Source organism: Saccostrea cucullata, unplaced genomic scaffold (genome assembly GCF_032062105.1).
Source record: "Saccostrea cucullata isolate Sc308-1 unplaced genomic scaffold, CSIRO_AGI_Scuc_v1 ctg4375, whole genome shotgun sequence".
Classification (NCBI taxonomy): domain Eukaryota; kingdom Metazoa; phylum Mollusca; class Bivalvia; order Ostreida; family Ostreidae; genus Saccostrea; species Saccostrea cuccullata.
In genome coordinates this window covers 1-12,415 of record NW_026939093.1, presented here as the reverse complement: position 1 = coordinate 12,415, position 12,415 = coordinate 1, and the positions used below count along the sequence as shown (strand labels likewise).

General features: G+C 32.5%; 1 protein-coding gene across 1 annotated transcript; it reads left to right on the top strand.

Annotated features, from left to right (window-relative positions):
• Positions 1–4,145: 4,145 nt before the first annotated feature.
• On the top strand, positions 4,146–12,074 carry LOC134252218 (angiopoietin-1 receptor-like; the record flags this gene model as incomplete). The annotated part of the gene is made up of 6 exons (XM_062734639.1): positions 4,146–4,164; positions 4,562–4,795; positions 4,904–5,110; positions 8,708–8,842; positions 11,635–11,775; positions 11,934–12,074. Coding segments are annotated over exons 1-6 (877 nt in total), but the record flags the coding sequence as incomplete, so codon positions are not given.
• Positions 12,075–12,415: the final 341 nt, after the last annotated feature.

Genomic DNA, 12,415 nt, shown 5'->3' with positions numbered 1-12,415 from the left:
GATTTTTTCGTTATTACCCGAACATGACAAGGGGTACACGGTGGGTGTGACCAGTCAGCAGGGGATGTTCACTCTTCCATGGCACCTGATCCCACGCCTGGTGTACTGGTGGCCCGTTTTTCCTCTGCTCCTAGTTTGTATTGTTTTATGGACTTTGATACTGAAAACTGATCGTTATCTCCATATCCTTCATGCATTTCCTTTGTTCAAGCTGGAAAATCTCAAAGGTGACGGAGATTTGAAGCATCTTCGCTAACCAATGGTTTCTGATACGCTTTTTTCCTCATGAACCCTTGGCATACGGTGAAGTCAAAAGACGGGATTGTTTTCGTCAGGTAATCTTCAATCTATCAGGTACACATAGATTGCGTCATCGACAGAAATAAAGACACCATAGCTATTCAGAGAATTGCATGTTACATGTATTTTACGGATCGTTGTTTACTTGCGTTTTTCATTCCCGAGATTAAAGAGTCAAGAAGTATCCCGAACGCAAATATCGTCATTTACAAAAACAACAATTGCTGAGTGGTCGACCTGGTGTACCGAATCCAAATCAGATCTCAAGAAAAAAAAACAACTCCTATTAACACCGTATGCCAACTGATTATGAGGAGAGTAGCGTATCAGAAACCCTTGGCTAGCGAAGATGGAGTTGAAGATGCAAATATGCACTACATTACACCTCAACAGATACTTACATATCATTAGCATGAATGGCAGTCCTTGAACTGAAAGTCTAAGGGTCACTAAACTGCGCTGGGTAAGAGAAAATTCGACCAATTCATCTGAAAATCAGGATTTTAATAATGGCAAAGAATATTCCTTTCGCTCAGATCTCGATATTAGTTACCTTTTGCACTACAACTGCAGCTTTGTGTAAAAAAAAATGAATGGTATTGACCAGAAGAAATTTGGTAGAAGTATTTGTGTTTATCACAAATGAAGCTACAAATTTGAAAAAAATGCTTTGAAGTGTATCTAAAACTAGAGGTACTGTGAGCAATGAGCTCACAAAATGATACCCCCGCCTCCCATATGTGTATCAATGGCAAGTTTCATTAAATTTCATTCCGTGACATGAGAGGAGTTGCGGATAAGAGATGGGTACCCAAAAGCGTAAGAGACGGAGGGACGGGCAGACGTTTGGATAGACGGACATCCCGATTACAGTATACCCTCCCGCTTTTCAAGCGGTATGTATAATAACCATGAAATAAACTTGGCTAAAAGTGATATATTAATATTGTTAATATAAATACAGATTCTAAATCTTCAAAAACGATAATACACATATTCTTGCTAAGTCAACCTGAAGTCTTCTTCCCCTTAGTAATACAAAAGATCGAAGAGATGAATTGCTACGCACAAAGAAAACAATATTTATAAAGAACTTACAGAGCGTTATAGAAAAAATGAAGCATGAAAGCGCTGGATTAAAATTTGAATATATTGTATATGTGATATCATACTGTTGTTTGATTTTTTTTGGTTACAGTTAAAATATATCCGATATTTAATGCCTTAGATTTTTCGATCTGTGCATCATTATTAAAAAGTGTTTGATTATATTCAGGAAATAAAGAACGGAAAACTCTTTTCTTGTTAGAAGCCCCAAAGCTTGAACACGTGCTACAAAACAACATGTGCCTGTGAGTTATGTTTTGTATCAACATTTTTCTAAATCTAATGGAATTTCTATTTTCATTTTTACTTCTTTTCAGATGATCATTGTCGTATTGTTCTGTCAACATTATCGAGCTGATCAGACTACATGAACATTACCACCTATTCTAGGTAAAAAAGAAAATATTGAATTATAGCCTCTTCTTATAAACATTTGTCCGTTGAATATCGTTATCTTCGTCGTCGTTGTAAACTTAGCACAATTTCATCTTCTTTTTCATAACTACTGGGTAAAATTTCAATCAAATTTTGCACACAGTATCCTTTGGTGAAGGGGATTAATGTTTGTTCAAATGAAAAGCCATCATGATGGTAATGCAAAAGGAAATTTCACCGCCTCCTACCAGGGTTGATTTTCGATACTTGCGAACAAACTAAATGCCGAAATCAGAACTTACTAATAGCACAATGTCTATGGCACTCACCAAAATCGATGGAAAGAAAATATCACTCCATTTTTCGTAACAGACCATGCAAGATTTTAAAATGCACGATATGGAGAAAAATCTCGACAGTCTAATAAAATGTTTTCAACAGATTGTATATTCTAAAAATGAACCATAAAAACGACATTGATAAGTACTAAATGTATTGTACTATAATTGATAAATTGTGACTTTGAAATTTAATTTCGTTCGTGAGCATCTAAAATCAACTCGAGAATGCCGCCTCCGGTTGGAGGCAGCGATTTTCCAGTTTTCGTAATGGCGCCGGTTCTGACGTTTTCCTGGCAAGTAAAAATCAAAATCGTAGAAAAAGCCTCGAAAACATCAGATATTTTGTGTAGGAAAATGATATTTAAATTTCATACGTTTTATCAATTTATTTATTTGTCAGAAATTATCACTGTTGTTCACAAACTTTACGAACAACCCTTGTAGGCATCCTTAGTTAGTATAGATTCAATTTTGTTCGAATCATCCCATATTTATACTGTTTAGGGGTAGTTTGGAGGCACTTATGCATGACATACTCCTTAATCGGTATATTATTAGTAAAGCAAGCGAAATAAAGATATTAAGGTAGGACCAAATAGATAGGTCAAATTTTTCCTGAAATTCAATTTTTATGAAACTTTGATATTTTGTTCTTGGATACAGAATCTCTCTTTATATAAGATATGAAAGAAATTCAACCGCACATGTTTTGCCCACATAGTCTGAAATATGGCTTTTCAGACCCCTGTAAGAAGTTTGTGAAATCCGACATTCGACTTGAGAACGAGCCTTATTTTAGAATTTTCTATTAATCTATTGCAAATTTGTGAAATACTCTTAATAAAGATAACCTTTTTGTTACTTTAAATCAGTAAGTCACATTGATACTGGAAAATCGGGGTAAAATATTAAGTAAAAAAGTACAAACATTGTGTCAGAAACTGAAAATTCACATGTAAATATTCGACAGTTTAAGTTTTCTTAAGAGAAAATGTATAATTCAATTTTTACAAAAAATCAACAGAATGATTCAAATGGATCCTAGAATAAAATGTGTAAAAATAAAGAAAATTGAACCGGTGGTTTCAGATATTTTGGTGAGTTAAAAAGAATTCAATGGCAAAAAAACTACAAGATTCAGTAGATGACGTCACAATATTTGACCTTTGACCTCTTGATATGACCTTGACCTTTGTAGTACATAAAGAATGAAGACTCCTTATATATATATGTGTCCAAATATCAGCCCTCTACTATTTATGGAACAAAAGTTGCACTGCATTTTATAACAGACTGTTACATGCTTGTTTATTGCACTTACATAGCGTAAACACATTCCAAAATGTAAGCTCCCAAATGACCAATATATAGGATTCTCTGATTATTTCACAAAATATAACGGAAATTTGCCAAAACTTATTATTTTTCTTTCAGAGATCATTCATTGTTGTCAGTATAGTAATATTACTCTTTTTTCCTCCAGTACTTTTTTAAGAAATGGGTTAAAATAGAATCCACGGGTGTTTTGTCCTACCTTAATTGAACTATTATTCATGTGTCTCCTTGAGATAAAAAAAAGCAAAGTGGTGATGATTTTCCGATAAAAAAAAATAGTCTCTTTCTCTCTCTCTCTCTCTCTCTCTCTCTCTCTCTCTCTCTCTCTCTCTCTCTCTCTCTCTTTGAGGAGGTCTGTAGAACAGCCGAATTGGCTATAAAAAGGATATTTGCAGCTGTTTCAGGAAACACACACTGCATGTTTTGACTGTGTAAGACGATACATTGATATGACATTAATAAGTATAAAATTCTATAGTGAATATTTATTTGAACTTTATAGGTTTTACATGTGTGTATAATCTCATAATTTTTTATGGCGTTCGTGATTTAAGCTCCCCGGAATTACTCTGATCTCAGCAACAAGTGTGGTAGAACTGAGAATAATAACCATCGAATTCATTTAATTTGACGATAAATGTTGAGCAATAAAGGACATCCTAGTGCATAAACAGACTCTTCATCGCAATGACGGATCCACGGTGGTGTATTTGATTATTTTTTTTTTAATTATTATTTCAATTAAGAAATAGAGAAAAGATCATATTAAAGAAATCTATATTCAAGGTATCATATATGAAAGTTGTGCATAATTTGGGAATGTAGGGCGGGCCAAAGAAGTGAATCACTGTTTTACTCCGCCTCCTTAGAGAAGCCTATAAAATACCCTCAAATATTAAAATAGCCATATGTATCTCATTTGACTAAAGCACTGGAGACTTGTCTAATATACTACATGTACACAATTATGATCGATCTAAGAATTATCTTTCTGATATCTAGAATTATCTTTTCGTTTGGTTATGGTATGTGCTTGGGATATTACACAAAATGATCAGTCGGTAAAAGATTTTATATAATCTCAATTTTAATTTTATTTATAGATAATCTTTCTGAAAACAAATCTGCGACACAAAGATCAACAGTTAAATGCAACGGATGCCAAGATGGATCATACATTGCAGGACAAGCTGTAGACACCAGTTCAAAAACTTGTACTAGGACAGTACTAGTGGAATTATCAGACCCATTTAAGACTCAGTGGTGGATGGTCGATCTTCAAGAGATAAAATCCATATATGCCATAAGATTTTCTTTTCGAGACTACGATGGCCACCGTAAGTTTTTATGTTACCCCAATTATCTGTTATAATGGCTTGGTGTTACTTTGTGCATTCTTGCTCCTATGGAACTTTCTCTCATGAATGTTTTGGTTTTTTTTAAAGATATACGACAACAACAACGTTTATCGGGATACACCATTTTTGTATCAAATTCTCCCGAAATAAAGAGTGGAGAATTGTGCTTCCAACATAATGAAACAAATTTACCATCATTGACAGCACAACATGTATGTGTTTCGTTTGGACAATATGTCCAGTTTATAAATGAAAGGATAACTTATATTGAATTGTGCAGTTTGGTTGTTTTAGGTAAGTTTGGTTGTTTTAGGTAAGTTACTTTGTTCATTTTAAACTTCTGTCTACAATACATAAATACAATGCAGTTCAATTGTTTTTATAGAAATCTTTCCGGAACATTTCTGTATTTTCTACTCCGACTACCTCGAGTCTTTCTTTTTTATGAAAGTTGTTCAAGTTCAAATTTTAATTTTATCAGCATTTTATTTCATTCAAAATAGGTATTTGCTTAATTATTATTGAAAATGAAATATTAATAAATAAATGAAAAAAATATATTTCATTTCCTTTCGATGTTTATGCATAGCCATTGGAAAAAATAATGAGAAACGGATATTCAACAAAAACAAAACATATTTAATTAATGAAAATCAATTATTTCTTTTACCTTTACCATTTTAACATGTTTTTAGCCACTAATTTCAAATATTTGATTATAAAAAAGAATACGAGTGTTGATCTAAAAGTTCGTGGAATTTCCTCTTATTTCATTTAATTATATATAAGTGAAAGTGGTTGAAAATTACAAATAAGAATATAGACACTTGTCGAATTCTCTTTAAATAAACGAAACATTTTAAATATTTATGATAGTACTGTATGGCAGTTGCCATAGAAAGGGAAGCTTGGAAATGCGGGGAATGAATTTACCCGTTCATATTCAATTTCATTTCTTAATACGTAAAATGAGAATAAAACTGCGCTATCTGGCTTAAAAAAAGAAAATTATGTCATTATTACGATTTGTTGACCTCTTATAAACCTTTGTGTGAGAGTTTTACTGATTTACTGGATATTTAGTTTATTAGTTGATGATTTATTGTTCATCTTTAAATTGTTAAAAAAAAAACCTCAAATTTCAATCAAGTTATAAGATTTGTGAAAATCTCTGCAACAATTTGGTTTAAACGCGTATTCTACTGATACAGGCTGGAGAAAAATTCATTAAGCAGCTGGTTTTCCAGTGACGTTAAAAATTTAGGAAAAATAAACTTCTATTGAGGTTGATTACAGGTGTAAACGCTTTTTTGGAGAGCCTGTTCATCCTCGTAGACAAACAAAGCGTTAACGGACATTGACCACTGAAGTACTTTGCTTGACATTGCAACTAAAATTAAATATTCAAATGGAAAGATGGGGAGTATTTTTGTTTGAAATATGATTGAAAAATTAGGATAAGTCCATGCTACAGGATACCCAGGCTTTTCTTGAGAAAAAATGGAAAAAGAAGTAGCATTCAGTAGAATTATTTAGTCGAATTGGACAAATGGGTGAGATGCTCTTATAATGTGACGTTACATATTTAACGACGTTACGTCGAAGTCTCTCCCAGATTTTACAAATATCCATGTTCAGCTCGTGTGACCTTATTGGTAATTGGAATGTGGTGAATTTTCCAGCATTGTTGCATTATGAATCTATATTCAAAATATGCCTATTGTTTGCTTTCATCAAATCACGATAACACTTTAGACAGAGATTCTACGAACTTTATAATAAAAATAGTATTTTCATGTAGCTTTTTGCTATCATTTTCAGACTTTCATAACAATGAAATTTTTATGAAATCTTCACAAATTTGTTTTAGTTTAAGATTCCACTAATACGAGGGGTGATCAAAAAGTTCGCGAACTATCTCTATATTTTCCAAACCACAATTCAGATCAGATTTGACAGACATAAAGTCATACAAATGTTCTATAAATAGCATATGTAATGGAACGTTTTTTTCCCGTATTTGTGACGTCACAATGTGAAAATGACGTCATAATGTCATAATGTAGATCACTTGTGACAAAAAATGGTTGACTCAGTCGTATACGAGAAGCGAACAGCTGTAAAGTTAATCGTATTTCTTGGAAATTCCTTTTTATAAGTTTATAATAATTTGTAAACGGTTTATGAAGATAAAAGACTTGCTAGAAGTTTTGTCATAAATTGGATTGATTGTTAGAGTGAAGGAAGGGAGATGTTTAAAAATGATGGTTGTTCTGTTGCCCAGTGAAAGCAAATTTGGAGAGAGACCTATCCTTTGTTAAGCAATTTGATATAAAAGATCGCCAACTTACAGATAGAAAAAAAGATGAATATCTTTACTATAATATAATTATCAAATCCCTAAAATATCATTTACTTTAGACTTAAAACATATCAGATATGATAAAGTGAAGGCACCCATACTTTATTCACATGAAATAAACGACGCTCAAAAGACAGAGGGCTTTGGTTTTTATGGTCAAAATGCTCATTCTGTAAAAAGATATCATTATCCACCTATATCTTTCAGAGATTAGGTCATTTCTGACAATTAAACTGTTTTTGTTGGAAACAATAACTTGCATGGTTAGAAATATAAGAGTCGGAAAAAATTTTAAGCTTCTGTGAAATGAACGCTTAAGAGCATGTCACATGACTGCATATATCACGTGATCCGCGCTTGGGCAGATTGGTTGTAGATGCGCATTAAAATCAGAGAGGACTATTTTGAAACATTTTCAACACTGAACCTCTATATCATTTCTTTTTTGGAAGTATTTATGAGTTCATGAACTTTTTGATCACCCCTCGTATATTAATAAATTCATTGATTGTAGTTTTATGTTCAGTTCAAAATATTTCAGTCGTATAGAGACGTCACTATGTACATGTGGAGGGCTCAAAATATAAACATCTATTCGGCCAACACGGTCTTTGAGAACTAAGGTTCTTTATCGCCTGTCGTAACACATTTTCAATGTCTTTGTCCGAGATAAAATTACAAAAAGTAAATGTACTTAATTTCCTTATCAATGCATTGGTTCATCGATAGGCGCGGTTAAAAAAAATCCGTGTGGGGCGGGACAAATAGAGACAGAAGCGGGGCTTGCAGCAAGTAGATTGTGGGGATTAAGAAAATGTAAATTTAACTGTCATATTTTTTTTTATTTTACGACGATGATCAATTGATCGGGCTTGCGTGATAATTTTATGTATAGACGCCTTCGGCGTTTTATGCAAATTATCACGCAAGCCAGTTGATTGATCACATTATGAAATCAAAATATTAGACATTCCTTAAAGGGTTAATCCGAAAGACTATTAAATTTCACTTCAGAATATCGAGCACTTGGCGAAGGAAAAGTTCCTTTCTTTTCCTTAAAAACTTATGTCAGCTGTGGTGGGATGTGGGACATCTGGAAAATTAATTTAATTTTGATAAACAGGACCATACTTTCAACATAAATAGCTTATTTACAATTCTAAACTTTAAATGACTAAAGATGCTTTCTTTCCAAACTTTTCTTTTTGGCAGTTCTTAACCATGTCAAGAGAACCTCAATACTGTCAGAGACTCTCTAGTATGATTTAAGAATACAAAACCAGAACTTCTCTTAATCAGGCTTGACTGGAATATGACCCCGAACTTCATAAACAATATTCTTACATATTTATATAGTATTGTGAATGTCATCTTTTGCTTTAGACAGCAGCAAATTTAAAGTTATTGTATAATTACAAAAGGAGTAACAAAAATCTAACCAGAAGTTGTTTGAGTTCATGTGATAAGAAAGAAATTTTTTGATCAGATTTTTGCATCATGAATTATTAAAATAATTATTTATAACACAGGTTGTAACAGAGGTTTCTATGGTGTTGATTGTAGTCATCCGTGTCCTGAACATTGTAAGAGTAATCAATGTTTCGTCACTAATGGTATATGCCCTGCATGCGCCAATGGTTACACTGGTTCTGACTGTAACCAAGGTAAGAAATATTCGTTTTATAAACAATCAAATTAGTTTTATCAAACTTTTACTGTATACATGTATTTCAATTCAAAATCACTAGTGTAATAATACATTCTATATACGAGACCTCAAGTTTTGCTGAAATGACTACTGGTCTTGTAGAGTGTGCTTTCCCTTCTAAAGCCCCCTGGCAAACTGACTCTAGAGTAGGATTTATTCCGGAAAAGGAGACTCTCAGCTATAGGATTTCCCCCACAGATAGATAACTCTAGGCGAGGATGTTTTCTGTGGACATCCCACACCAGATTCATATACTAGGGCGATATTCTGCTTTGTGTAGAAGTTATAGAATGTGATTTACCTAAAAGCCAATATCCCCCTGATAAAATTGAACTTAATAAATGAGGTGACATAGACTCATGCGTCCTCTCTACCCAAATTGAGACAAAATGGATTGAAACATACGAAACGGACAATGAAGAATGATAATTTTAAATTTCATTATTTTCAACATTTTTATACCCAAAGGGTATATTAAAATTTTAGTAGTTTCATCTGGTCATCTGGTTTCCTAACAATGTTATCGGTCGGACAAGTTTAACTGTTTTCATGGAAACAATAATGAATTTTGTAAATCTTCAAGGTAGGATTCCTTTCATATTTCATATTTCTTGTATATAAAAATTAATAGTGAGTATAGTATATAAAAATTAAAGTGATGGTATCATTGATATTAAATTTGACCGTTTTATATTAGAGTCAAGGTCAGAGCAAGGTCATTACCTTTTTCCTAAATATTCAAAATTTAAAAAAAATACCGTTGCCAATCATGCAATCCTACTTGTATTTCACATGATTGGATGGTTTTTCTTTTTTTTTTTTTGCATAAAACATATGAGGATAACAAAAATAGAATATAAAAGTCCATAAATCAATATAAAGTAGAAAGAGATCAACACGGACTTAAAAAACATAAGAGGTGGGATCAGGTGCCATATAGGAGTGAACATCCCCTGCCCAATGGTCACACCGACGTGTGCTCCTTGTCATGACGAAAAAATCCGTCGTCAATACATAATATCGCGAGTACCTCGCAGTTATCTAACTTAGTACCGCTCTTTTTCGGGAGAGTCGAGAAAGCTCTAGATTTTGGGGACACATGACATTGTTTACACTGAGTAGTAACAATCAGATGATTTGATCGATTTAATGCCGAAAGTACAATGTATTACCAAGAATTGGACTCAAAATAGTAGATGGTCAACTAAGAAAAGTTTAGAATATTTTATCAGCTTTGAAATGTGACGATTTTCAATGAAAATTTAATGAGAAAAGTCCGCTTAGTTAAAAATACCGTTAAATATATAACATTATCGGATTAGCTCGTCTCAAAAATTAATTAGGCTGGTTCAGCTAGCATTTTTTAAGAAAGGTATTCCACCAGGATTTTTTTACTTATAAATCCTTATAAACTCTACAATGACTGATCTTCCATTGTATTCAATAGCACATTTGTCCCCACCCAACAGACGTTTCCTACCTCCATCGCAAAAGAGTTCTGCTAGTTGAGTATTCGCGATATCAAGTATTCAGTGTATAATAATGGACTAACAATTATCGTATAAGCAGAATTTTTAGCAAGGGTTTAATTTTGGCATTATAAGCGAGGGAACCAAGATCGCTAAAATTGAATATCGCTAAAAATTAATTGCGCGCTTTATTTGTAATAGCTTTTTAGTGAGCTCTTTAAAATCGCTAAAATTTCACATTGCTTAAAATAAAACACCATTTTTAAAGAAAAAATCGCTAAATTTTCGTCTTGCCAAAATTTCCACTTATACGGTAGTATAAAAACGTCAGTCAGCTTTTGACTCAATGACAAATTATATTTGCTGACAAGATACTATCATAGAGCCTATGATATGATATTACCAAATTGACGTTAAAAGGGGTATATTGGCTAATCCGAATGTTCCCTACTTTTCCTAATTTTTTAGGATATTTATTCTTATTTGCACATATGGTAAGTTGTCAAAAGATACATCATGAGTCTGAAACAAAACGTTTTGATCGTTTACTACTTTTTTACGGATTTTTTTCAAATATGTAAATAGATTGGAAGTTTTTAAAAGTTACATAGTTCTAGTATGTTTGAAAATTTATTTTTACTTAAAAGTGATATATACTGAGCTAAATTAGTTTAGCAATTCTTTTTCCATAGGTATTATATTTTGAAACCTTTGTCCCTTATTATCAATTTTACTTACGTTTAAAAATTTCTTCAAGTCTTTGATTGTGAAAAAATTAAAATTAAATTCATTCTCGTTTAATAATTTTGAGAGGCAGACAAGAAGATATTTTCATACGCCACCATTCCGCAAAAAATATAGATCCTACTAGTTTTCTCGTGCAGTTTACCATTTCTATTTAAGGTTGAACTATAGTGATGAGGAAGGGGAAATATGGTCTTTTGAATCTCTTATACCTGAATGAATAAGATCAATCAACATACTTTGAAAATTTCATTTAGTTTTAAATGGACTTTTGAGCTTGAATGCTATTCGTTATCTCCATACATTTTAATGAAAAACTATTTACTACTCCATTCGAATACTCTCAAAATGGAAAATCTATGTATGATTTATCAATAACACGAGTTTAGGAAATTTTCACTCACTCCTTGTCAACATGATGGATCCATAGATAAAATGTTAATAGAAACATCGGTGTCAAAAATACCTCCATGTGCATTCAATGATACTCTTTGATACAATTTATCAAATATTTCTACACCCATTCATGATATAGCATGTTCCAGTGGAATGTTTGGTCCTGATTGTTCTTTATTCTGCTCTGGGCATTGTAAAAACAACTCCACCTGCAATCCTACTAATGGTGTTTGCTCTAATGGCTGTATTGACGGATGGATGGATATGTTTTGCAATAAAAGTAAGTTTTTACAAAGTTTTATAAAATCAACAAAATCTAATTTCCAGTTTCCATGTGCCTTACATATATGATGTGTATTATAGTCCATATGTAATTTAAGTTAATAAATGAATTGGAAGAAACCTACAATTTAGTCACATTTAATTTTTCATTTATAGGCTGTGTAGCTGGAAGATTTGGTCCTGACTGTAAAAACGACTGCAGTGGAAATTGCCTGAACGATGTAATCTGCGATAGCAAAACTGGGAAATGTGACAATGGATGCAAACCTGGATACAAGGGAGACCTTTGCAATAATGGTAACTTAAATTTTTAAAAAAAAATTAAGTATCAGTCTGAACAGATTACTTTTAACGTACGAGTATTTTGCAGCTTTATATGACTGTGACATTCAACCTCTACAGGTCCTAATATCGATAATAATTTCTTTATTAGAATTATCCAATTTTTAATGAAAAAGTACATGTGGTTCCTGGAAGCAACAAGTTTAAAAGTTGTTTCCCAGAATTACAAATCATTATATAATTATTTATTATAAATTATTACATGTAGTTTAGTGTAACATTAAAAATAATTCCTTAAAAAACCATCGTCGACCAAGGCGCAGTCCAAATGGACATTGATTTTTCGAGTCGGGACT